Here is a 27,272-nt window from a genome sequence, read left to right on the forward strand (position 1 = left end):
ACGAGTTCCACTGTCAGAGAAGGCGTACGGCGCGGAAGTGTTTACGTCTGGACAGACAGACATGGGATGGGGTACCTACCTAGTCGAGGTCGAAGCTTGGAGCAGGTTTGATAAGTAACCGTTAGACATCTCAGGGCTTCGTCATGGCCCAAGCTCCTGCAGAGGAACGAGGTCATGGGACCAAGACCTACAAACTGCCGCATTCTCATGATGTCTTCAGTACTCACCAGAACACCACATAAGACGTTGACTTGGACCAAGAGCAATATCGGCTTTCGCTACGCAGGTCGTGAAGATTGATTCCGAGGCCGCTTGCTTCTTTATATCGTTTCATCATGCTACAGGACCGCCAGCGCACAGCTATCACAACAAATCTGCCATCTATGTCCGTGCGAACGCAGTACAGGAAACGTGGGTATCACTTTATATCATAACCGAGCAATGTGCAAGCCTGCCTCTTTCCCGGAACACCAAAGCCATGCTTGAAACTGGAAACACCTTCTTCCCACCCAGTTAGTTCCATGCGCAATAACGCGCAAACCCTACTGATGATTTTGATATCCTGAATGCATCATATTCATCGGGTTCCATTCAGCCCCGCCGAACAGGCCGTGAATGTCGATGTTGGAAAGATTCTGCTGAAACGCTTGTTGGCCCGGCCAGTGCTCCTGTGGAGGCATTTGTATCGCTGGTGCAGAGCTATCGGGCTGTCCGTTGCTGTATGCCATGTGCTGAGGATATCCCATGCTTCGCTGGAACATCTGTGGGTGGCTTTGCTGAGGCTGCTGTTGGCGCTGTTCGATATACGGCGGGAGCGTGAAAAATTGAGCCTCAATATTCTCGTCACCACCCCTACCTGCCGAACCAGCAGGGCTGGAGTGGTCTATGCCGCCGTAATTCTGCTGGCCTCCAAATGGCTGCTGCTTGCCGTATTGGTGATTGTTCTCAAAGGTTGTCAGCGGTTGATTCGGGTAGACAAAGGGCTCATCGGCCGCAGGAAACATCATCGTTGAAAGGTCTGTCAAGGCCGCATTCGCAAAGTTAGGTGGAACTGAGTATTGCTGCATCCCAGTCGCCATCGGCTGTGAGAGACTTCGTTTTTGTACGGCAGAGAAGGCGCTCGAGTCATAAGCTCCGCTGGTAGGTGTCTGTGGACCATAGGAGGAAGCGTCGGACTGAGACCAGCAGCCTTCAAAGGGCGAGGCGGTTGCCGATGCATTGCCATTTGGCATTTTTGGAAACGTACTGGCCCGCTTGGCACCCGGGATGTCCTGCGCGGTCGTGGAGATGTCGGGGTGACTTCTCGAAGCTTGCGCACTTGCAAATTGTTGATGTGGCCCTTCATCGAATGTCCTCTTCTTGGTAATGCCTGGGTTCTGCCGACCCTCTCGCATCCAGGCTGGTAACCTTTGAAACACGATATTCAATGTGGCTGTGCATCTGTCAGCAGCCATGCTACGTGATGCCAATGAAGCCAAGACGTCTCTGCCTTCGATTGCATCCTTCATCACAGCTTCTGTGGTAGCGTTGTCGGGATTCTCAGCGGCGAAATACACAAGCGCGAGAATGGAAAAGAAGGTTGTATACATGATGAACCAGAAGGCACCATTGAGCAAGCCTCTCTGTTTCATCTGCGACGCAATGTGGATGATATTGCGTGATACGTTCACAAACGAAGCGGCGCATGCGTATGCGCGTTGATCGACCGGTTTCGAGCGTTTCTCCATTGCCACGAAATGAAGGAATGGTCGGTAGAGAAGGACTTGCGCGTGCGCATACGACAGTCGCAGCAGCTGTTGAACTCGCGCATACCTAGGAGGCGCGTCGCATGGTGTCAAAATTGGCGGTAGGCTGTTCTTCCAATCTTCGAGTTCACCCTCGATCTCACGGATTGTCGAGAATGGTATTGAGTACGACTTGTCGGCGGAGCTCTCTGCACTCTGTACCTTGATCGGATAAATCACGCGCACGATTTTTTGGAGTATCAACACCAGGCGTGTGTGAGCATTGAAGGCAGTGGTCAAAGAGACCACACCTTCCGGCATTGCCAAGATACCATCCTTGGTGACATACTCGTCGTCAACTTCGGTTGGAAGTTCCTGATCAATGTCGTCGTCACTGAGTGTCTGTGGAAGCCCCAGCATAGCACCAACGTAGGTATCCATTTTGCGCACGACCCAGAACACTCTCTTTCTGCTTTCCGCCTCGATGGGGTCGAAGCGTCCGGCGGCAGCACGATGCAAACCCATCCTCAAGGCTGATCTCAGAGCCACGCCAACGTAAGCATAGCATTGCGACATCTTTGCTGACGATTGAAGGAACAGAATCATGAAGACGACTGCTTGGATGGAAGAGAGATCTCGACAATCAGCAATGTCCATCAACTGGCGAGCGGTCTTGAAATATGTGAAGCCCTGTTGAATAGCGCTTTCGTAGCCATCGCGGTCTATGCTACTTTCGTCGTCTTTGCCAAACAGGCTGCCGAGTGCAACAGCGCTGTAGAACAAGGGGAGAAATTTCTGGTCCTCGTTATTGTAATGATCGGGAGGCTTGCTGTATATGCTGTCGAAGCTTTCCCAAAACGAAGGCTGATGCACCATACGCAAAAGCGCAGCGGCATCATTCAGGGCATACATGCAGAGCTGTCGAGCCGTGTCTCTCGGTGGAAGATCTGTGCTAACAGGAGACATCTCGCCGAGCGGCGATTCAGCGGCTGATCTGGGCGAGTCGAGCAATTGCGACATGGGCCTTGTTTTCACAAACGGCGTCGCCATGGTGTCAGGCCCCATGAGATCGCCCAGCTGCTCACGCATTCTTCTCACAAAGCTGAGTCCTGATGAGTGGCCGTGGTAGTCCCAGTGACCAGTCTCATCCATGTCGAGCTGAGCCACGGCGCGGACCATGGACTCTAGATTGGTGTCTGATCTTTTGTCGGCCACTGGTGCGGGAGGTGGACGAGCGGGACGAGATTCCGCGGCAGCAGCAGCCGCATTGCCTTTGCCTGGTGCTCCAGGAATCCAGCCCTGGGCGACGGCGGCATCAATGCCAGGATCGTTCAGGTCAAGATTGGGTATGAGAATGTGAAGTAGTGTCTCGGCACGATGCACTCGATGTTCAAGATTCTCCACATACTGCGGCGCGGGATTCCTTCGTCGATTGGACGGTTGATCGTAGGTGCAGTCTGGGACATGTTCAGCTTGAAGTGTTTACAAAAGTGGGCTGAATTCATGGCAGACCTACCATAGCTATACACTGTGCAATGAGTACATGGCTGCTTTCCATCGCACTTGATTTTCTTCCGCCTACATTCATCACAGGCGCGAGTAACCCTCCGGCGCTTCTGCAACGGACCAGGTGCCTTGACCGGTGGCGCATTTTTGCCAGCTGGACCCGATGAAGGAGAGCCCTGGGCGGACTCCGTCTTGATTTCCTGCTGATGCTCCTCTTCGCCAGACTCTGCATCGCTCAGATGCTCGTCGTATTCTTCAGGCGACGCATGCTCCATGGCCATTGGCTTGCTGTCACGGGTGACAGTGTAGTCCAGCTACCAGCAGTAGTGAGCTCCAGGCATTGAACGCCGTCTCGCGGGATATGTGGCCGGGAGGGGTGCAGAAGTAGGAGGATGTAGGAGACACAGTCAGGTTCAGGACGGGCTGTGGGAGTGGCGTTCTCAGAATGTCGCTTGGCGGTTGGTCGGTGTCTGGGTCGATGTAACGGCAGTGCAGCGCCAGGGAAGGGCTTGAAGAGGGAGAGTGGCAGAGGATTCAGCCTTGTGCCGACGCAAGAGACCAAGTCCAAGTCCAAGTAGTGGATCCCGGTGGCAGTGGCAGAGGCAGTGGCAGTGGCAGAGGCAGAGGCAGTGGCAATGCAACCAGGTCAAGCGAGCGCACCGCGGGCGGGCTCTGCTTCGTCCGAGCCCTGGCAGAGCGACAGACGTGCAGAAGGTGCGAGTGGAGGATAGCAGAAAAGTGGAAGTCGCAGCTGAGCGATGCTGTCAGCCAAGCCGCGGCGAGAGTTTAGTGGATATAATACTGTAGTGCTGCGCTGCATGCCATGCCATGCCATTCTTCGCGCTTGAGGTGCGGTGCGGTGCGGCGGCCGATGACCGCAAGCCCAATGATACAGTGGAGGAGTCGTAATCAACATCAACACAGGCGTCCGCGATAGGAGGAGGCCTGCGTCGCCATGCTGTTCTCAGCTCTGCAATAGGGCGATGTCGCAGCGCTGCGTGCGGACTTAAGCGCTGGCCACGCTGCGAGCGGGGGTGCCTTACCTTCCCTCGCTTCTCTATCCGTTTTGAGCCCAGCCCAGCCCAGCCCACAGCGTGAATTCGCAGACACAGCTTAGAAATGCGCTTCCTCCGAGCAGAGCAGACTCATCTCATCACTCGCAGCCGCTGCCGCTGCAACACTGTCCGTCCGTCACGTCTGTCAGCCATTGTGACGGCCTGGTCCTTACCTCGTCGGCCCTGCCACTGCCACACGGTCACCGTCACCGTCACCGTCACCGCACCGCACCGCACCGCACCGCACCGCACCGCACCGCACCGGTCGCACGCTGCCAGGGTCTTCAATGTCGTCATGCTTAGGTACATAGTATTTCTCGACGTCGTAGGCCCACTTGCAGACACCACGGCAAGCACGGCCACTGCGGCTACGTGCGCCACGCCACGATGCAGGTGCAGATCTCGCTCAACGATGTACAGCGTCTTGACGCATCGGAAGGCTATTTCTTAGCGAATTCGCTAATTTTACGCCCCCGGCTAGGTTTCACGCTTTGCCTAACAAAACTTGGTGTGTGGATGTGCTAGTAGCTAATAGAAGTAGGCGATTAGAACGTTAGGTCGACTGTAGGCGGATTAGTAACTCTTAAGGTTAAGAAGGAGGCATAACTCGAGGCCGTATAGAAGGCTCAATTTAACGACTATAGATAACAAAGTAGACTCTATCTATTTACTAACGAGTATAGCCGCTATTAGCATTAATAACGGCTTAGTAGCGCTTAGGCATACTATTAACCTACACTCGTATTTGCTAGAAGGTAATCTTGCTATATTCTTTAAGGATTGCTAGTAATAGCTTACGACTAACTAGCCTGTCTCTGCGCCGTTTAATAGCCTCTTTTATAGTACGCTAGAGGTTCTTAATAGGGTTTAAATTAGGTAAAGAAGGTAGCTATACTATACGGACAATGCGATAAGAATTAAGTGCTATTATTATATAACTAGCTCGGTGCGAGGTCGCGTTGTCTTACTAGAACAAGGCGAATTCGAGGTGCTATGCTCTATTATAATAAAGGCTCGAGTTGTTAGTAATAATAGTATTTAATCGGTCGAGTTCTTTACGGACTTCTAGCATAATACGTTAAGAATAGCTAGCGGCATTAATATTGCCTTAATCTAAAGTATTCTATAGAATAAGAGGTCCTTTGCCGCTACGTCTACTAATATAGGCCTATATTATCTAGTAAGGAAGGCGTTAGAAGCGAGGCCTCGAACATACGTCTCGGTTACGCTTACTAACCTATCGAGTTACAAAGAGCCGCTTATATAATCTATTACGCATAGTATACTCGTCTAACTATAGAACGTTAGCCTAATTATCGGTTGTCTAGTAACGGTATAACTATGCCTATTCTAACCTCTTTTGTTATATTAGTATGCTATAGAAGGGGCGAGGGCGTGCGACGTAGCGGCGGAAGCTAAATCGACGGCAAATTCGAGATATAGTACGAGGACAGCAAGGTAGGTTTAAAGCGTCCCTTATCTCGCAGAAAGTTATCCGTCTCGTAGTAGCATTTTATGTAACGAAGCTAATAATGTCTCTCTATTATTAGGTTATAAAGATCGTACGCCGCCGGCGTAGTACGTTAATAAGAAATAGGCTTCTCGAGTTGTCGACTAAAATAGGTACTAAATCCGGGTCTTCTTACGATCGATAGCGACAGACCCGCGGAGTCTGCTATTCTATATATATATTGTAAACAGTCTTATACGCTCTCTTTAACTACTTAGTAATACGAGAGACTAACTATCCTACTACTCGGTAGAGGTGTTTAATAGCGTAGCGAAGTTTGTATAGAAGGACGACTCGCCGGTAGATTTAGTATTCGAGGCTCTAGCTCTATTAGGTAGCGATTTCGTACGATAGAAGCTCGTAAGGAGTCCTAAATAAGAGCGTACGCAGTAATAGAAGTGCTAGCTATCTAGCAGGTCGATTAGCGAGTAGAAGGAAGCGCTAGAGTATTTATTATATCGATTAAGAAAGCAAATTAAAGCCGGAGGATTAAGATAAAGAATTAGGAGTTGCCTCTTCTAGACTAGTAGCTTTACTAGTCAATCCGGCAAGTTCCTGCCGAGCTAGTAAGATTACTAAAGTGCGGGGTATAACGTCGACTCGAGAGGTCGGACTCGGAGGCTTAGAATCGCTAGAATCGAGGTTTATAACCTCTACTAGTAGATTATAGCGCTGCAAAGCCTCTTATTGCTTAATTAGCTACTACTAAGAGTCGTCGTATTTAGGTAGTCGATTATAGACTAGCGGCGGAAGGCTTAGTATACGATTACGGTAGTAGAAGTATAGTAGACTAGTATAACGTAGACTAGCGGGTCTAGCCGACGCTGCGCCTACCCTTATTGCCCTTACTACGACTTTATATTCTTCTTGTTCTTCTACACTTAACTAAGGCAACCGACGGACAGGTGCGTCTATAGCGCGCGTAGTACGAGCGATAGCATTATTAAGAGTCGAAGGAATAGGATAGGGGGCTAGACGAGAGGTTAGTATACGGACAGCGCCTATTCGAAGGCCTAGTAGTATCGATTAGCGCTAGAAAGCAGGCGAGGACACAATACTTAGTATAGGACTTCTAGCTAGTAAGCTACCTGCCTCGGAAGCCAAGTCTCGAAGGACACCTATTAAGTTACGCTCTCGCTAGCTACTATCTAGTCGACTAAGCAAGAATAGCCTCTTAAAGGTGCTAGTACCTTCCTGTTTAGCTAGAGGTCTAAATACCTCCGGAAGGTTGGTATAGCGTTAATCTCGAAGTAGTCTCGCGCTATAAGTACGGATAACACCTAAGCAACCTCTTCTGCGGCTATGCTAAGCATAGTACGCGTTAAAGTAAGAGCAGGGCATTATAGGGGAACGAGAGAGAAGCTAACTATATAGTATAGGACTCTATACGCGTAAACACTACTAAAGTTGCCTATATATCGACGACGCGTCCTCTATAATTACACTCGAGCCCCGAGTTTAATCTAATAGAGACCTACTCCTAATTAATTAACAAAAACCTCCTTCGTAGTTCGAATTCCCTCCTTCTTCCTTCTATTTACCTATAGGCACTGCGCATTATATAATATATTATAAATCTATAGAAAGATAGTCGTCTTAAAGGCTAGTTAGTCGGTTTTAGTAATATACGTAATGCCAATCGGCTAATTCCGGCAGTCTGATTTAGGAATGTAATAACTAGGGTTACACTCGGTCCGCAATTAGAGCCTCGCTACGCATACTTTGTATAGTAAAGTGCTCCTCGCCTATATAGCGTCTTAACGCATTAGAAGGCTATTTAGTGTTCCGCGGCGCGATCTCTCGCACTACGGCCCCTTTCCGCGAGGAGCACTTTACTATATAAAGTAGGCGTAGCAAGGCTCTAATTGCGGACCGAGCGTATCCCTAGTTATTACATTCCTAAACTAGAGGAATACCCGACTGCCGGAAGAGGCCGATTAGTATTACGTGTATTACTAAAACCGACTAACTAGCCTTTAAGACGACTATCTTTCTATAGATTTATAATATATTATATAATGCGTAGTAGCTATAGGTAAATAGAAGGAAGAAGGAGGGAATTCGAACTACGAAGGAGGTTTTTATTAATTAACTAAAAGTAGGTCTTTACTAGATTAAAGTCGCTACTAGCACTACTAGAGAGGGAGCTCGAGTATAATTATAGGGAGGCGTAGAGGACGCGTCTTTAATAAATAGGTATTTTCGGTAGTATTTATATATATAGTATCCCCTACTAAATAGTTAGCTTCTCTCTCGTTCCCTACTATACCGTATACTTACTCTAATACGTACTATACCTAGTATAGTCGTAGAAGAGGTTGCTTAGGCGCTATTCGTACTCGTAGCGCGAGACCTCTTTAAGACTAACGATATACTAACCTTCTAGAGGTATTTAGACCTCTAGCTAAATAAGAAGGTATTAGTACCTTCGAGAGGCTATTCTTACTTAATCGACTCGATAGCAGCTAGCGAGAGCGTTAAATAATAGGTATACTACGTAACCTAGCTTCTAAGGCTAGTAGGTCGACAATTAGGTCGCTAACTACTAGTATTATATCCTCGCCTACCTTCTAGCGACAATCGATACTTCTAGGCCTTCGACTAACTTCTCGTCGTATAACCGCTATCGGCGCCCTCTATTCTATTCCTTCGACTCTTAATAATACTATTACTCGTACTACGTACGCTATAGACGTACCTATCTATCGGTTACCTTAGTTAAGTATAGAAGAATAAGAAGAATACGAAGTCGTAGTAAGAGCGATAAGAGTAGGCGTAGCCTCGGCTAGACCCGCCGGATTGCGTTATAGTAGTCTACTATACTTCTACTACCGCGATAGGATACTAAGCCTTCTACCGCTAGTCTACGACTGTTTGCTAGACTATAATAAGTCTTAATAGTAATTTAACGATTAATAAGAGGCGTTATAGCGCTATTAGCCGCCTATAGAGGTTATAGACCTTAATTCTAATAATTCTAATTCTAAATACCCTAGAAGTCTAACTCTAAGAATTAACGTTACCCCTCGGACTTAAGTAATCTTACTAGCTCGCTCGGAGCTTTCCGGTGCTACTAGTAAAGCTACTAGTATAGAAGAGGAAAGCGCTTAACCTTTATTACAATTTTTATCTTTTAGCTAACTCTTTTAATCGATATAACAAACCCTTTAGCGCTTTATACTACTTGCTAATCGACCTGCTAGCTAGCAAGCACTTCTATCCCTTCGTACCCTCTTATTTAGGACTCCTTACGACCTTCTAACGTACGAAATCGCTATATAAACGAGCCTAGAACGCTAAATCTATTAGAGAGTAGTCCTTCTATATAAACTTCGCTACGCTATTAAACACCTCTACCGAGCGGTAGGATAGTCGGTTTCTCGTATTACAATATAGTTAAAGAGAGCCTATAAGACTATTTATAACGTATATCGTAAAAACTAGACTCTAAGAGTGTGCCGCTATCGACTATAAGAAGACCTAGATTTAACTAATAACCTCTCGAGAAGCCTGTTTCTTATTAACGTACTACGACGGCGACGTACGATCTTTACGACCTAGCAATAGCGGGACATTATCCGCTTTATTATACAAAACGCGACTATAAGACGGATAACTTTCTATTAAATCCGGGATATATTAAACCTTCCTTGCTGTCTATAAACTATCTCTCGAATTTGCCGTCGGTTTAGCTATAGACGTTGCGTCGCTCGAGCCCGCCCTTTCTATAGCTAACTAATATAACTAAAGAGGCTAGAATAGGCACAACTATACCGTAACTAGACAATTAACGACTAGGCTAACGTTCTATAGTTAGACGAGTATGCTATACGCAATAGATTATATAAACGGCTCTTTGTAACCCGCTTAGTTAGTAAACGCAACTAAGACGTGTGTTTAAGACCTCGCTTCTAACGCCTTCCTTATTAGATAATATAGGCCTATATTAGTAGCCGTAGCGGTAAGAGGCCTCTTATTCTATAGAATATATTAGATTAGGGCAATATTAATGCCGCTAGCTATTCTTAACGTATTGTTCTAGAGGTCCGCTATAAATTAGACTGTTTAAACACCCTTATTCGCGATAATAACAACCTCTATTACGAGAGGGTAGAGCACCTTATATTTGCCTTATTCTAGTAAGACAACGCTTTCTTATACCGAGCGACTTATACTACTATAGTACTTAACTAATACCGTGTTATCCGTATAGTATAGCTACCTTCTTTACCGGATTTAAACCCTATCGAGAACCTCTAGAAGGTAATAAAGACAGCAATTAAATAGCGACGAGAACGGCCTTATAGACGTAACCTAGCGATAGCAATCCTCGAAGAATATAGCAAGGTTACTACTCTATAGATAAGGAAATAGGTTAATAGTATACTTTAGCGCTACTAAGCAGTAATTAATGCTAATAGCGGATATACTCGTTAGTAATTAGATAGAGTCTACTTTGTTATTTATAGTCTACTTATTAACTTAAGCCTTCTATATAGCTTTAGCGCCTTCTATACGGCTTTAGCGCCTTCTATACGGCTTTAGCGCCTTCTATACGGCTTTAGCGCCTTCTATACGGCTTCTAGTTATGCCTCCTTCTTAACCCTAAGCGTTACTAATCGACCTAGTAGTCGACTAAGGTTCTAGCTACCTACTACGATTAGCTTACTATATCCCTACTTACTAAGTTTTATTAGGCAAAGCGTGTAACCTAGTAAGGGGTGTAAAATTAGCGAATTCGCTAACAAATAGCCTTCCGATACGTAAAGGCGCTATACGACGTTCGAGCAGGTCTAGGAAACCAATCCCTATCCGTAGTAAGCCCCACCTTCGATTTGAGTTTGGCTCAAATGGAGGCTTGCCTGTTTGCCTGTCCGCCTTCCAGAACCTCTTTCCCTCCTCTTCCACAAGCCCATGTCACTTCCGGTCACACTACCCGATCTCGAAGCCATCCCAGTCTCTGTCAATGAAGCTAGCATCTCTCAGCACACCTGGACGCTGTGCTACTATCGATGATGTCACACATACATTGCAGCCGCACACAAGACGAGAATGCGTGAATGCCCAAGACAGATACTCTATCCACTGGACCTCAAATCTGGCACCACATGCCGTGCCTGAAGAGCTGCATAGCCAATTTGCAGAGGAGAACGAGAGGGCAGCCTGCTAGGCCAAAATCCGACTGCTGCTAGCCACTACCTACCTAGTAGTACTGCACCCTAGCTTCAGCACTACTGAGAAGCGAACAAATGATGGCCAGTGTCAGCCTGTCCTCGACGGAGATGATCCTCGAACGTAGCAAAAGCGCGGCAGAAGACTTGGTGAACGTCGGCCATGATGTGTTGCTGCACATTGTGACTGCATAACTAGCGAAAGGACGCATTCGAGATCACTAGGAAAGCTGACATGAGAAAGTACCCAGCCATGCAGGCAACGACCCTGCTCATAGCAGCCGTAGCATGTGCGCCTGCGGTACTGGCCCAATTCATCACCCCACCGCAAGATTTGACCGCAGTCCAAGGCAACGGATACCAAGTACGATACAAGGAAGTAGAGAGTGGGATTTGTGAGAAAGTGTCAGGCGTGCGATCTTACTCTGGGTAAGTCAGGACCTTGAGACTACGCCGACATACTGCAGTTGCAGAAGACTGCTGTCCACGGCTGAGAGGACCTTCCAAAGTCACTTGCGAACATCATAGCTCTCGACGGAGGCAGTCTCATTACTGACGGACTACGTGGCTTCTACCTTGGTGATGGCTAATTTTGGGCAGCTATATTGACGTTGAGGAGCATCAACACCTATTCTTCTGGTTCTTCGAGGCCCGAAACCAGGATCCTTCATCAGCACCTCTAACAATATGGTTGAATGGTGGTCCAGGCGATCCTTCAATGTCTGGACTGTTCTCAGAAAATGGGCCTTGTTGGGTTGACTACAACGGCACGTTGCAAGTCAACGAAAACTCATGGACCAATGTCAGCAACGTTATCTACATCGACCAACCGACAGGTACCGGCTTCAGCTACTCCATTCCTGTTAATGGCTACATCGATGCGGATACGGGATATCTCGTGGAGTTGCCGAGTGCAGTCTGCCCAGACTATGCCACTGCTGACTATTGCGGCACTTATTCTTCCAGCAATGTAATACATACTGCCAACAGTACGTTGGCAGCAGCGCCATACATCTGGAAAGCTCTGCAGGGTTTCACTGGTGCTTTTCCACAATTTGCTCGGAATGGTCTCTATATCTCTAGTGAGAGCTACGGGGGGCATTACATACCAGTCCTTGCCGACTTTATTCTTGATCAGAATGTTCGCAAAGAAGGTGCTCATATCGACTTGCGAGGTCTGTCTGTTGGCAATGGTAAGAAAGCAATAACTCCAGAGCACCCTAATGTCTGAGACATTTGCTGACCCTCGAGTATTACTTTTCAGGTTGGTTCGACCCAATCATTCAATTCGAGGTGAGTATTTGCTTCATCATGCCTCTCGTCTTACGTCTTTGCATTCTCCAAGGAATGAGATCGAACATTTAGGTCGATAGGCATGATAAGATTTGTTGGCAGGGTGACTGATTAACGCCAGTCATACTACAACTACACCGTCAACCCTGGTAATAGCTTCAACTTTCGTCCCTTCAACGCATCGACTCAAGCTCGAATGGAGAACGCTCTCTACGGCGACGGCAATTGTCTCGATCAGCTCTATGCTTGCAATTATGGGCCAGGCACCGACGGGGTCTGCTCTGCTGCTGACAACTTTTGCTACGACGAAGTTGAATATGTATTCGACGCAGTTACTGGCCGTGAGTATATCTTTGTGTACGAGGCACGACTCCAGCCGAATTCGTGCGACTGAGGTAGCAGTGTCAGAGATGGCAGTGCGGCCTTATTGCTGTGCTTCGGAGTGAGCATCGTCTTGAAACAATGCTGACCTTACATCGATTGTTTTTAGGTGATGAGTATGACATCCGCGAAGTGACTCCAAATCCATTCCCCTATATATCTTGGGTGGGATACGTGAACAAGCCGGAAGTCCAGAGGGCAATTGGAGCCTATACTAATTTCACTTACGCTGTAACCAATCTTGGAGCTGGCACCGTGGCAGCGGCCTTTGGAACGACAGGGGATGACGCGAGAGGGTTTGATATCATGGCCAGAAACCGGAGATTGATCGACAGTGGGGTTTACGTGGTACATTATGCTGGTGATGCGGATGTAAGTTCGCTTCTGTATACCTGTTGGGCTTTCCCAGGAGATCCTTTGCTAATACGGCACCTAGTACAATTGCAATTGGATTGGGGGCGAAGAAGTGGCCAGGCAAATCGATGCACCGGGATTCTCTTCGGCTGGGTATCAAAACCTCACTACTATCAGCACCTTCGTTGCGAACGGATACCAATCCACTATCACAGAAGAAGTTCACGGCGGCAAGTATCATGAAGCAACGGCTCAGGAGATCCCGGGTCGATAGAGGTTTCAGGACACGTGCTGACCTTTCTGTGCTTTGACTTTAGCTGTCAAACAGGCCTCCAACTATGCATTTGTCAGGATATACGACAGCGGCCATCAAGTTCCTTTCTACAAGCCTAAGGCTGCACTGGCTCTTTTTGAGAGGCTAGTGAAGGGCACTGATCTCGCCACTGGACAGGAGAGGATTGACCAAAAGGCCAAGTATGCAAGTGTGGGGCCTCAGAGCAGTGACTACCGCAATGACCCCAGCACGATCCAAGAGCATGTTCTTGATGAGAGTTGTCTTTGGGATCCTGAGACCAACATGCCTGTGTGCTAGCGGCGGCCAATTACGTAGCTCGAAAGCAATATAAGACGAAGCAAGCTCATGCAGCCAGTGATTCGGTTTGTGACATGTCGCAGTACGCTGGCCTCGTTGGACTTCGAAGAGCTACTAGGTAAAGACTTTGATAAGCAAAGAATTCAAGGTATTCATTCAAATAAGTTCAAAGGATGTTGAGACAATAAAGAGCATCAGTGTGTTGCGTCTGTTGTGGCCGGACTATGTATGATTTGGCTATGCACTCCCATCTGCTTGAGATGGCAATCCATTCGATAGTGGAAGCCATTCTCACAAGCCCGTCGATGGAGACCAAGGCGAGAATGTGATGACAGCAAATGTGAGGACAGTCATCCTCCCACGAGGGACTCGTTGTGAAGTGTCATGCATACGTTTCAACCTTTTGCGACATCTGACGCTATCTGAACGCCGGAACTGCTTGAACCCATGCCAGAGCTGCCAACCAGCTACAGCCCTAATGATCATGCATCACAGCCAGAAACAGCAGCTATCTTGCATCATCTCAATCAAGAAACGCCCACCATTCCATCAGCGTCTAGTATCCGTACTGTGCAAGCTGCTTGGTTACATCGCTTGACACCTTGCTCTGAGCCTCGACCAGGTTCTTGCGTGCGGCCCTCTTCTTCTCGTAGTATGCCTGGCCCTTGACCTTTCTCCGCTCCTCGAGGCGGGCGACGACGTCCTGGTACTTCCAACCGAACTCGTGGCCGAGACGGCCAACAGTGCAGTACTTGCGGCCTGGCTTGAGACGGAGGACACGCAGGGCCTGTGGGACGACCATGCGCTTCTTGTGGTCGTATGGTGGTGGGATGCCCTCGAAAACCTTCAGACGCTCCATAGCCTTTGCACCACGCTCAGTCTTGTGTGGGATCATGCCGCGGACGGTGCGCCAGAACATCTTGGCTGGAGTGCGGAAGTGCCACGGACCACCGCGGGTTGGGTTGTAACGAGTCTGCTTGCGGAGGAAGGCGGAGTACTTCACTGTAAAACATGAATGTTAGTATCCTGGAACGTGGCGCGTCTATCCATCAGGTCGCTCGCAATCCAAAAGAAGTGCTTTCGGTGGTGGGAGTCGGGGCGGACGTACGCTTGGCGCGGAAGAACTCGCCAGAGATGTTGAGGGCTTCGCAGCGGACAACAACGATCTTTTGGCCGTTCAAGAGCTGCTTGGCCACGGTCGAGGCCAGACGACCAAGAAGATGGCCCTTGCCGTCAATGACAACCTGTAGTGCATATTCTCAGCATAGGTCTACTCTCCTCTCCTCCTGCTTGCCCTGTCGGTGTGCTGTCCACATGCGAATGCCACGCTGCTCCATTGCTCTTTTGTATGGGAATCACGTACCACCGGCTCGAATGTCGACATTTTGGCAGATGGCGTTGTGGTCGGTCGTTGGGTGATGTATGCGACGGGCGTGCGGTCGTCGTCGAAAATTGGAGATGCTGGCTTGCGCTTGCCGTGTGCTGCGATTTCGATCTTGGCATCTCGGCAGCATCCGGCGGGCTGCTGTTCAAAATTTGATTCAGCGGCTTTGACTCGGCATCCGCGCTGCGCTGGCGTCACCGACAGAGTTCTTGATCGTAATAAGTTACAGGCCTCGATGACCGCAGCGACAGATCCAGCACACTGCGTCACTCGTACTGCCACCACGGCCAACCCCGTCGACCAGCTTAGTCCTCCACCTGCCCACCGTGGCGTCGCTCTACGAAGCGCTGCTGCAGGGCAACTTGAACTTGTCGACTCTCGTTCCCCTCGCCGCCGACTTGAACAATCTCACAGCTGCTCTGACCAGGACCGTCGAGCGTTATTATCTGCGCTTTGCCCCGACCAGCACACCACAGCCGTCACACGAGCCGACCACAGCTTTCGAGAAACTCGCCACGGCCTTGATCGACTTTGCATCTAGCCGCACCGCATTCGAGAACACGTCCATCTTTCTCGCCCTCAGCACTTTCGTCTTCCTCATCATGTCTTGGGCCTCGCGCTTAGGCAACTTGGGCCGCTTCTCGCCATTCACGCGGTCGCCGCCCCAAGGATCAACAAAAGTCAGCGATGCCGATTTCAGCTACATTACCGCAGACGACTTGCGCAGACATCAGGCAGAGTCCATGAATGCACAGGGAGACACCGAAGACTATGGGCCGCCACGTGACACCGATGTTCTGATACTACGAAACAAGAAGCAAGAATATGCTGTCCACTTTCCCGCATATAGCATTGCAAAGGGGGAGCTCAACATTGGCCAGGTACGAGATCAGGCCGCGAAAAAGACTGGCGTAGGCGACCCCCGTCGGATCAAGCTTTTGTACAAGGGCAAGAATCTCAAAGACGACTCAAGAGCTGCCAAGTCAGAAGGTCTCAAGGATGGGGCAGAACTTATGTGCACGATCGCCGAGCCCATGTCCCCCAGCGATAGCGACGAGGACGATGAATTTGGAGACGCCTTAATTGAGTCGGGAACTGCTGATGGCGAGACAAGGCGGAAAAGGAATAGAGGAAAGAAGACCAGGCGTCGAAACAAGCGGGGAGAGCGTGACGGCGCGTCTGGAACGTCCACGCCCCAGCCCGGCCAACCTAACCTTGGCGTACCAAACAGCCAGCAACCTTCCCGTACACAATCTCCACGTCCGGCAGCATCGCCTGCCTCGCCTTTCGACAAGCTGAACGCTCTTCACCAAAAGCTCCAGAGCTACATACCTGACTGTGAAAAGTTTCTTGCCGCACCGCCGACCGATCACGCCAAGAAAGAGTTTGAGCACAAGCGGCTGACCGAGACGATACTCGCTCAAGTGCTCCTCAAACTTGACGGCGTCGAGACTGAAGGTGATGAAGACGCTCGGTCGCAAAGGAAAGCTCTTGTGAGAGAGACTCAGGCCGTGCTCAATCGGTTGGACGCCATGATGAAGTCATCATAACGAACTTTGGTTCACATCCTCCGTGTGCCTGGGCCTAAGCATCTAGTACTTGAACCTTGTTTTGCATTTTCGCTTCGCATGGTCTTCATATGAGCGTTCTGCATGAATAGCATGGCATGGGAACGGCGTTCAGAAGCGAGATAGATTGGATAAGTTGGAGAAGCGGGATTTGCTCGGCTCTTGAGGGAGAAGCGAAGATGCGATCTTGCAGTGGCATGACATCTCCTGCGTGTGTTGCAATATCAACAACCTGTTTTTGCATCTGCATCCACTCGACTCGTTTGCACCGTTCTCCCGTCATGCCCGCTGTGTTCAACCCGTCACTTCTGTTTCGGCCGCGCGCACGCATGGTGACGGCTGTCGTCAGGCTCTCCAAAGCGAAGCGTCGTTTGCCAAACCGACAAACCTTCTCGTATCTGCAACGACAGGCGAAAGCAACGACATCTGCATTGACCAGGTCGGCCGGTCCGTTGGCGCGCTTGTTTGTTTACTATCAGTATCCGCGCCACGTGAGCCTTGGCTTCTCTACCCACAGCGGCCACAATGGGCTCAACTGGATGACCGAGGGACGAAACTCTTGGCGCTTTTGTTGCGCCTCGACACAGCACTAATTACTTGAGCAGACGAAGTTGATCACGACAATTTGATCTGCGCAGCACCTCAACACATGCTCCACCTACACTTCCGCCGCTTTTCGTGGTCCTGCACATTCGCGGGAGAGACTATCTGGCTACTTGACCGCCAGAATCCACAGTGGCCGCACTATGAAACAATTGATTCTCCACAGTGCTCCGTCTTCCCGGCTCCACAGAACAACGCCCGTGCTCAGCCCAGCTCCGCAGAACCGCAACCTTGTCGATCTTGCACAAGCAACATCGCGGTTCTCCCATGCGCGCATGCTTCAATCGCTCGCTCGCCCGTAGGTAGACTTATTAGGTTATTATACAGGCCTCAACCTGTCTCTCTCCGACCACTTCTTCTCTTAGCTGCCGCTACTATACTTGGCACTACAACTTGATGTAACTGATGTATTCAGAAGGAGGACTAATCTATGTAGAAGTCCGAAGATAGAGTGCAGCAGTTGCAGCCTCAGGCATCAGGCACGTGATGGACCCTGACACCTAGGCATACACTCCAAGTCACCCCCTCAGTACGTGCATATCGCTATAGAATGAAACAAACAACACAATAGCCATTCTGTTAGCAAAGTAAATAAGGGGTATTAGGTAAGCAGAAACAGGTAAACAAACTAGACTACTCTTAGGTTATATAGATAAAGCAAATAAAGGCCCTTTCCTCTTAGTATTTAGTAGCTAGCTTTATAGCGCTCTTAATAGCGGCCTTGCAATCTACTAGGTTTAGTTGTTTAACAAAGCGGCCGTACTTAGTCTTGTTAAGCGGCTTAGTAAAGCTATCGGCTATCTAATTATATATACTAACCTATTAGACGATAATAGTACTATTAGCAATCTTCTCTCGAATATAGTAGACACGAGTATCTATATGCTTTATGCGGCTATTAATAGTAGATTTAGTAATAGCGATAGCGGACTAATTGTCCTCGTAGAGCGTAACTAGAAGAATATAGCTCTTATAACTAATTTCTTTTAAAGAGCGAGCTAAGGCAACTACTTCCTTAGCCCCTATAGTAAGCTAAATATACTTAGCCTTAGTTAACGACAGTGTAACGAGCGTCTAGCGGCCGGACTTATATAATAGAGGTCCGCCTACGATAGTAAAGTAGAAGCTGCCTATAGAGCGACGAGTAACTAGATTATTAGCCTATAAGGCGTTATAGTAACTAGCGAACTTAAGGTCGTCTTCGTTTAGGTTGCCTTAGAAGCGCATACTACGGCTAAGGGTGCTAACTAGGTACTTAATTAGCTAAAGAAGCGCGGTATAATGCTCCTCGGTCGGATTAGAAATAAATCGTAATAATAGGCCGGCAGTATAGTAAGCATCCGGCCGAGTAATTATTACTAGCTAGAGGGCTTTACTAATACCCTCCTAATACTAAGTCTTAAAGGCGGCACTAGCTATATAGCCTTTAGGTGCGCGTTAAATAGATGTTTTAACGTAACGAGGCGCTATTAGAGTAGCTAGACCGATACGGCTACGTATACTATACTTCTCGTAGAGCCTATTTAAGTAGGCGTCCTAAACGACGTAGATAGTGCGCTTATTACGGTCGCGGATAATGCGCATGCCGAGATAGTAGTAAAGGTCGCCTAGTTCTTATATATTAAAGCGCTCCTTTAGCAACTAAGCAATAGCTTCTAGTACTAATAGGCTATAGGCGATAATAATTATATTATCGACGTAGATAATAATAATCGAGCCGCTAACAACGTGCTTAAACATACAGACGTCGGACATTATTAGAATAAAGTCCAGGCTCTTTAAGTACTTCCGAAGTTCTTTATACTATAGCATTAGTAACTGCTTTAGACTATATAGGGCCTTTAGTAGTAGGTAAACTATGCCCTTGCTACTACGGTCTTTAAAGCTATATAGCTGCTCGACGTAGATCTTATACTTATCCCCGATAAGCGCGTTAAGGAAGGCAGTTAGAATGTCGTACTGCTTAGCCTCTAGGTTATAGTATACAATTAGACTAAACAAGGCTCGAAGTGTGTAAGGCTTAGCAACAGCCGCATAGGTCTCGTTATAATCCTGTCTTTTAACCTATATAAAGCTACGGACGACCTAACGAGCCTTAAACTAGCTTACCTTACTATTAGCGTTACGCTTAATAGTAAACACCTATCGGCTACGAACAACCTTGCGACCTTCTAGTACCTCTAACCGAGAAACGTATACCTATATATAGTTGTCGATTAGTAACTTGTATTTAGCCTTATAGGCTTCCTTCTATTGCGGCTAATATAGTAACTAAGTCGCCTCCTTATAGCTCTTCGGAATAGGAATAGTCTCCTTAGGCTTGTTAGACTGTTTAGCAATATAATAGGAAGCTATAAAACCCTTAACATAGGCTATCGGTATGTTAGCTATTATACGTCGAGTTAACCGCTTAATACTACAATTAGCTAGATAGCTACGCAACAGGTTACGAGCCGACTTGTTGCTACGTGTCTTACGCGTAGAACGATTACTAATAGCTTTAGCTAGTCGCTTAAACTTAGGCAACTAGCCTAGCTCGCCCTTCTTAGCGTTTAGATTATATGCTAGCTCTTCCTCGGCTAACTAAAAGCTATCTTTATTACTTAAAGCTAGTAGTTAAACGTCTAGAAGGTCGTTATCGATTAGTAACAGATTAGCGACCTTATTAGCTATTTCCTATATAGGTTCGTCTAGAGGCTCTTCTTACTAGGCTAGAAGCTGCTAGACTATACTAGCGGCTTCCTATAGCGACGGTGCCTCGTTGCTTATAGAATTAAATAGAGCCGGCATAATAGACTCGAGTGTAACAAACTCGTTCTTAGCTAGGTCGTTAGGATTAGCGTATAGATTTATGCCCTCTAGAAGCAATAGCTTACTAGCCGTCTTAATAAATTAGACATCCTTTAATAGAATAACCTTATACTAGTTAGGGAGGTAAATTATGTATTTTCCTAAGTCTACTAAGTCCTTAGCATAGCCGACTAGCTTGCTAATAAGGCCTCTACTATCTATCTTCTTTCTATAAGCAACTCTGTAATTATATGTAATAGCAGTATAGCTATAGGCACGAAGATGTTAAAGGCGTAGCTGCCTTCGAGACTAATTAAGCTCCCTAGCTATAATAGCATAGGGGCTAAGACCTTCTAAGGTTCTAGGAGTGATATTAAGGACCTATATAGCAGTAGTAACTATATACGGCTATAGGGCCTTTAGCAAATTCGTATAGAGCATTATCTTCCGAGCGGTCGTATATACGATATAGTTGCTAACCTTAGCTAGGCTATTCTAAGTAGAAGAATAAGGTGCTATAACCTGCAGTACAATGCCCTAATTACGAGCCTAGCTTAATAGCTAATTTCCGCTGTATTTACTCCCTCTATCGAGGCGGTAGATTAGGATCGAATAGCTAGTTTGTATACGGACGTATATACGATAATCCTTAATAGCTACTATAGCCCCTAACTTTAGTAAGCTAGTATATTCGTATCGATAGGCTAACTTGGCGTATATAAACAATATAAAGTAGCGTTCCTATAACAGACTAGGGTTAGTAATAGATAGATATTTCATTTGCCTGTTATAGTGCCTTTCGGCCTATGTAGGTCTGTTTCTATATATTGTTTTAGGTAGGAAACCAACTTAGTTGGTAAAAACCTCCCTCCTGTCCTATTTATAAGTGTTAATCTTCCTCGTTTCCTTATTTTCCTTCTTCTAGGGTGTACTAGTGTTATAGTTGTTACCCTCTAACTACCTTGCCTACTGCCCTGCCCTTCTTTCCCCCTCTTCTTCCCTCCTTCTTATCTACTCCTTAGTTTCCCTTACTAGTACGAATTATTGTACAAATCCCTATTTGATAATCCACTTTACTATCCTCTTTAGGTCTTCTTTGCTCTAGATTAGCTTGTCGTATTCCCTTTCTATTGCTTTTAGTCTTTAATTACTTCTGCCTTCTAACTACTAAGGGCAGACTAGCAGTATATGCTTAGGGTTCTAAGATTAGTAGCTATATTAGTACGCTCTGCTTTCAATTCCTAGGACGTTTCTTCTAAATAGGTAAGACCTAAGTCTAATGTATTTAGATCTGATTTGGATAGCTAGGCTTGCCTCGGCCCTGTTTAGGTCCTTGTAGAGCTAGTAGTTGTATTAACCAAATTTGATTAGTGCCTTTAGGGTTCCTAGTCTAACTTGTGTTTTGTTCTATTCCTGCTCCTATAGGTATCTAGCAATTAACTCTGCTAGGCTTTGTTTCTCTCCCTTTAGCTTATCTTCCTTTAGCCTTATGTTTGGTCCCTAAAGCTCTTTCTCTAGCATTTCTCTTATTAAGACTCTATATTGCTCTAGGTCTTTGACTTTCTAGGGAGTTATTTGTAGTCTGTCTCGCCTCCTAGTCCTAATATACTAGGCTTTTATCTTGTCTAGTGCCTTTTAGATAGTCTATTAGACTAGGTATTCCATTGTCTTTGCCGTATATTGGTGTCTTAGTCCCTTAAAGTATTGTTTGACTAGCGGGATCCCTAATTCCATTTCTACTACCCTTATTAGTATAGTTTTATATACTCCTAGGATTTTCTTTAGGCTTTAGGTTTAGGACCTGCTAACTGGTTGCTTAATCCTCCTTAGTGTTTTCTCCTAGGCTGTCTATATCTGTGCTCTATATAGCATTACTAGCTTAATAATTGCTTTGTATATAACTTTAGCTTTCTCGAATATAGCCCCCTATATAGAGGCTATAAGTCTATTAATAGATTGTATATTAGCATCTGCCCTCTGCTTTGCCTTCTTTACTTATAGTCCCTAATTCAGTTTTAGATCTAGCTAGATCCCTAGTACCCTAAGCTCTACTAATAGTTGGGTTTTAAAGCCTTAGATAGTGATTGATTGCTTTATATTATAGGTTGATTTAGCCTTACTAAAGTGGATAAGCTAGTACTTTTCTAGGGCGAATTTTGCTCTATGCCTCTTTGCCTATTTTTTATACTCCTAGTGCTTCTCTTCTAGGATCTTGCAGTTAGTTTCTATTGTCTTAGACTAGGCTAGGATGTTTATATTATCTATAAACCCTAATGCTAATGTGTTTTTTAATTCTAGGAGTAGGAGTAGGTCTACTATAAAGATAAGGAAGAGGATTAGGGAGAGTGTTAATCCTTAGGGGATTCCCTTTTTAGTTAGCATTAGGTCTAATTTGAATTTGCCTAGAATGAGCTATATCGATCTTTCCTATAGGAAGGACTAGATAAATTAGACTATCTAGTTTAGTATAGCTTTCTATTTAAGTATATATAGGAGTCTTTTATAGGAGACATTGTTAAAGGCTCCTAAGATATTAAGGGAGAGGAGGGTTGCTACCTAGTTTTAACTATAGTACTAGATATACTTGATCTGTTCTATAATTAGTTCTATAGCTGTTAGTATTGACCTCTTCTTTCTTCCTCCTATCTAGCTTTTAGGAAGGATGTTCCTTTCCTCGGCAAAGGTTGTTAGCCTTTTAGCGACAATTTTCTCTAGCACCTTGCCTATTATATTAAGTAGGGCTATTAGTCTATAGGCCTTGAGCTATATATAGTCTTCCTTCTAGGGCTTCCTTAGTACTACTATTAGGGACTTCCTAAATAGTCTTAGGTAGTGTCCTAGTGCTAGGCTTTATAAAAAGATATTAGCTAGTGCTAGGGCTAGCCCCTTCCTATATGCTTTTAGAAGTTTGTTATAGATCTTATCTTCTCCTAGTGCCTTATTGCCTGGAATTTTCTTTAGGATCCTTTCAATAGTTTCGGGTTTAACCTAGGTGTCTCTTAGTGTGCCTAGTAGTAGAGTCTCTTGTTCTTCCTCCTTTATATCTAATAGGTCTGCTTATACTTTTCTATAGAAGAAGTGTTGGCCTAGGGCTCTTACTTTCCCTTCTATTATAGTCTGTATTTGTCCTTATTAGTCTATAATATTTGGGAATTGTAGTAGCATATTCTTTTCCTGTTTAGGCCTCCTTGCCTATTTAGCTATCCTCTATATCTCCTCTAGTTTCTTTGTAATTATTCCTATTATAGATCTCTATTCTTGTATCTTGTCTTTCTTAATCTAGATCTTCTTTTCCTAGCAGGCTTTGTTATAGTTGTCCTATGCTTCCTAGGTATAGGTTTGTATCTACTGCCTCCTAGCCTTCCTTACTACTTTAACCTTCCTTATATACTTACTAGTCTAGTATAGTTGCTAGTACTATAAATATTTCTTTGCTAGGGTATGCTTTCTAGCTACCTGTTTTAGGATTCCTGTTAGTTCTTCTACTGCCTTATTAATGTCCTCTAGCCTTAGTAGGTACTTTGTTAAGAGTTCCTCTAGTTTTAGGTCCCTTTCTAGTTCCTCCCTAATCCTGCCCTATTTAGTACCTTTCTAGTTAAGCTTCTCCTCTAGTTCCCTTTCCTAATTAGCTTAGACATTTAGCTTAATCTGTACCGGGAAGTGGTCTAATAATTCTTCTAGTTCCTAGTTGACCCTGTATCTTATAATCCTGTTCCTAATCTAATATAATGCAAAGTATAGGTCTAGTATACTACTACTTCCTCTTGCCTCCTAAGTAATTAGTCCCTTTAGGGTAACAATTTCTATTCCTTCCCTCTCTAATATGTCAATTAGTCTTCCTACTAGGAAGTAGTAAGCTAGGGTAAAGTCTAAGCCCTAGAGGGGGTAGTAGAGGTTGAAATCCCTAAGTAGGATTTAGTAGGTGTTCCCCTAGATAACTCTAGGTAGTCTTTCTAGGGTTTTTAGTTAGGTACTGCTTCTTAAGTCTAGTAGTAGGTTGTATATATAGTAGACTTAGAGTATACCTTAGGATGTCTCTACTTAAACTAATATTAGGTCCCTATCCTCCTATAGTATAGCCTGCTAGGTTTCTATATCTATCTCCTTGCTAATATAGATGTATGTCCTTAGGGCTCCCTAGTTGTAGATAATTAGGTAGTATCTTAGGTCTTTAACTATTGCTAGTCTCTTTGTATATAGGTTGAGCTAGGGCTCTTAGATTGCAATAATGTAATATTCTTTTAGGTTTAGTGCTTAAAGGAAGCTCCTCTGTACCTTGTCTTTACTCTTGTTGATATTGTACTATATAATGTTTAGTAATGTTGTAATGTTTATTAGGTTTCATCTATATTATTTCCCTATAAGTTTTCCTTTAGTCTTCCCTTACTTTAAACCAATATTTAACTAAGCTTTGTCTACCCTGCTTCCTTTCCTATAATATTAAGGTATCTTAGTCTCCCTAGTTGCTAGTAACTCTCTTATGCTAGTAAGGCCCTAAATATAAACCTATTATCTTGCCTAGACCTCTTTTGTAGCACTTAGCTAGGTTGCTTCTGTACCTAGCTGCCCTAGCTTATTGTATATCTTTTTAGTATATTGATTCTAGCTTCCTTTGCCTTCCTAGCTGCCTGTATTCTTACCGGGCATTCCTTCGCCTAAGAGGGGTGTCTTTTAGTATAGTATGTATATCTTGCTTCTCTCTTATATGCTTTACATTCTTTAACCTAGTAATCCCCTATATAATAGGAGCAAGTATTAGTTGTCTTTATACACTTAGCTACTAAGTGTCTATAGTGTTAATATTTGAAGCACTGCATTATCCTATAGTTACTTCTATATATCTCTGTTTCTAATCTTTTAAAGTCCTAGAACAACCCCTAGTCTAGTACTATGTTAGCTTGCTCTATACTCCCTACCTAGATAATTAGGGAAGACTGCTTCTTAGTCTCTTCGATTTTCCTTTTAATCTATGCTACTTTTGTAATCTTTAGGCCTAGGTATATAGCTTGGTTTTGTCTCTATAGGCTCTTAACATCCCGTTCTTCCTTAAAGCTTCTTATTATACTATAGGCTATAATTATAAACTGCTGTTAGGAGACCTTTGCTGTTTTCCCTATCTTAGTTGTCTATTCTTTTTGTGTTTCTAGCTTCTTTTTGTCCTACTCTTATACTATAAACAGCTTAATTACCCCTTTACCTTCGTTCCTAGCCCTAATTACCTCTTTAACTATAATTCTTTCTACAATCTCTTTCCCTATAAGTCCTTAGATTTCCTTTTGCTCCTATAGGTCCGTAATATAGACTCTAACTACTGTCCTCGGGGGTTTTAGCGCCTCCTAACTAGCTACTGCTACCTAGGTGCAGTAGTTTAGGCTTGTCTTTTATTGTTTCTTCGTAATCTTTACTGCGACTGTATTAGCTACCTTTGTAATTACGTAGCTTGCCTAGTTGTAGATTGCTTTCAGTCCTCTAAGGAGTTCTAAGATTATTATCCTATATACCCTCTTAGGGATTCTTCTATCTTCCGCCTTTAGCACCTCCTCTGCCCTAGTATATAGTACTTTCTATTCGTCCTCCCTTCCTTCTTAACTGTCTTCTCTTCGTTTCTGATTGTTCGCTGCCATTTTTCAATTTAACTACTATGTTTAGGGTTAGTAATAGTAACTATATCTATATAGATAATGTAATAGATCGTAGATAGTCGTACGCGTAGTAGCCGATTGTATTCCTTATGTAATATAGCTATGCGATAGGCAATGCAGTTGCGGAAGTCCTTCTTAGTACTAGTAATAACAATCTGACCCTTAGATTCTATTCTTAGCAGCTTGCGGTAATGAATATAGCTATATCGTAGATGCTATTTATCTATAGTACCTGTAGGCACCCCCTTCTTTAACAAAAGGGCAACTACTTTACTATCTAGACTAGAGGTTAGTATATACAGATAGGGGAGACTATTCTTTCGGTATATCTAAGCAATAGTAACCTCCGAGCCGTTAATAATAGTAAATAGTACGCGCTTATCGTTCCGATAGAAACAGCCCTTATCGGTAAGCTTCTTAGTAGATAGGAGGTTAGCTGCTAGACCTAGCATATATAGTATATTAGACAACTTTATGCTGCTTATACTACGCTTATTAACTACCTTAGTCTAAGCTATTCCGACTATCGTAGCGTACTTCGTATTGCTACTAAACCGAATAGGAATATAATAGCCTTTATATTTAATAAGCAATAAAGGGTCGTTAACTATATATATACTAGTACCTAAGTCGACAACCTAATTAGTAGTACGAGTGCTAGTAGTAAGAGCCGTAGACACCTAGTCGCTAATAGTAACTATAGTATTTATAGTAAAGGCGTAATTGTCGCTTAGGCCTAATAACACCCCCGGGGTAGCATTAGCCGCATATAGCCCCTAAGCACTATTCTAACTAGATAGCGGCTACTGCTATTACTAAGTAGTTAGTTTACGCTGCTGCTATTACTATACCCCCTTCTTCTTAGCCTTCTACTGTTTACGACGTAGTTAGTCTTCCTCCTTTAGGTAAGGGTACTTAGTATAGTAGCGGTTAGAAGGGTATAATCCCTAATAATAGGCGCACTTCTTACGGTTAGACTAATAACTATTCTAGTTGCTTCTACCGCGGCCTCGACCGTTGTTATTGTTTCCGCGGCTACTACGACCGCTACGGTTCGAGTTACCTCGACTATTGCTATTGCTATTGCTACCTTGCTGTTATAGTTAGCGTTAAAGACTAAAGAATCTATTATATTAGGCCTAGTTTAATTAAGCTATATTCTTATTAAGCAACGCGCTAATAATGTTGTTAAGGGTACTATTATTAATAGTATATTCTAAGGCGCGTATCTGCTTACGGCGCATCTGCGTAAAAGCCTCGTAGAATAGAGAGATCTATATAATAAACATATAGACAGCCTAATATTAGCTAATAGCTAATTTAGTGTTCTTTAAGGCACTAAGCTTCTTCTTATATTCGTTATAGAACTTCTCGACGTCCTTGCTATTATAGCGAAGGGTAAAATGTGCTCCTAGGCGGCTAGCGCGTGCCTAGAGGAGTGCGAGCGAAGCTTTCGCCTTATATATACTAAGCTAATTCGGTCTTTAGACCTCGAAGCTAGACCTTGAAGCTATTACTATTATTATACGATTTAGTTCTATTAGAATAGTTTATTAGGAATAAGTATTTTTATATTTTTGTATTACTATTTTTCTTTTCTAGTATTTTAGATACTACTTTATTATTTTTAACTTTATATATATTACTTACTTTTATTCTAGTTTTCTCTAATTTTTTATATCTATTACTACTTTTTATA

General features: G+C 45.0%; 5 protein-coding genes across 5 annotated transcripts; 3 read left to right on the forward strand and 2 right to left on the reverse strand.

Annotated features, from left to right (window-relative positions):
* Positions 1 to 143: 143 nt before the first annotated feature.
* MYCFIDRAFT_169801 (uncharacterized protein) lies at positions 144 to 517 on the forward strand (the record flags this gene model as incomplete). The annotated part of the gene is made up of 4 exons (XM_007923090.1): positions 144 to 171; positions 221 to 289; positions 345 to 443; positions 477 to 517. The coding sequence occupies 4 exons, from the start codon at positions 144 to 146 to the stop codon at positions 515 to 517; spliced, it is 237 nt and encodes a 78-aa protein (XP_007921281.1).
* MYCFIDRAFT_205906 (uncharacterized protein) lies at positions 319 to 11,511 on the reverse strand. The gene is made up of 16 exons (XM_007923091.1): positions 11,014 to 11,511; positions 10,904 to 10,961; positions 10,839 to 10,880; positions 10,732 to 10,801; positions 10,684 to 10,696; positions 10,624 to 10,652; positions 4,774 to 4,780; positions 4,649 to 4,708; positions 4,482 to 4,619; positions 4,410 to 4,458; positions 4,033 to 4,374; positions 3,790 to 3,991; positions 3,526 to 3,769; positions 3,348 to 3,499; positions 3,211 to 3,302; positions 319 to 3,181 (listed from the first exon to the last, which is right to left on the reverse strand). Exons 1-16 carry the CDS (start codon positions 11,176 to 11,178, stop codon positions 543 to 545), a joined length of 4,302 nt encoding a protein of 1,433 aa, XP_007921282.1. The 5' UTR covers positions 11,179 to 11,511; the 3' UTR covers positions 319 to 542.
* MYCFIDRAFT_48317 (uncharacterized protein) lies at positions 10,720 to 13,628 on the forward strand. Its single transcript, XM_007921841.1, has 7 exons — positions 10,720 to 11,395; positions 11,567 to 12,159; positions 12,231 to 12,259; positions 12,381 to 12,600; positions 12,750 to 13,012; positions 13,077 to 13,224; positions 13,312 to 13,628. The coding sequence occupies exons 1-7, from the start codon at positions 11,202 to 11,204 to the stop codon at positions 13,584 to 13,586; spliced, it is 1,722 nt and encodes a 573-aa protein (XP_007920032.1). The 5' UTR covers positions 10,720 to 11,201; the 3' UTR covers positions 13,587 to 13,628.
* Positions 13,629 to 13,955: 327 nt separating this feature from the next.
* Positions 13,956 to 15,020, reverse strand: MYCFIDRAFT_209709 (uncharacterized protein). Its single transcript, XM_007923092.1, has 3 exons — positions 14,950 to 15,020; positions 14,695 to 14,830; positions 13,956 to 14,588 (listed from the first exon to the last, which is right to left on the reverse strand). The coding sequence occupies exons 1-3, from the start codon at positions 14,968 to 14,970 to the stop codon at positions 14,143 to 14,145; spliced, it is 603 nt and encodes a 200-aa protein (XP_007921283.1). The 5' UTR covers positions 14,971 to 15,020; the 3' UTR covers positions 13,956 to 14,142.
* Positions 15,021 to 15,328: 308 nt separating this feature from the next.
* MYCFIDRAFT_213153 (BCL2-associated athanogene-like protein) lies at positions 15,329 to 16,520 on the forward strand (the record flags this gene model as incomplete). Its single annotated transcript, XM_007923093.1, has 1 exon — positions 15,329 to 16,520. The coding sequence occupies exon 1, from the start codon at positions 15,573 to 15,575 to the stop codon at positions 16,518 to 16,520; it is 948 nt and encodes a 315-aa protein (XP_007921284.1). The 5' UTR covers positions 15,329 to 15,572.
* Between the last annotated feature and the right edge of the window lie 10,752 nt (positions 16,521 to 27,272).

This window comes from Pseudocercospora fijiensis, assembly GCF_000340215.1.
Source record: "Pseudocercospora fijiensis CIRAD86 unplaced genomic scaffold MYCFIscaffold_1, whole genome shotgun sequence".
NCBI lineage: Eukaryota > Fungi > Ascomycota > Dothideomycetes > Mycosphaerellales > Mycosphaerellaceae > Pseudocercospora > Pseudocercospora fijiensis.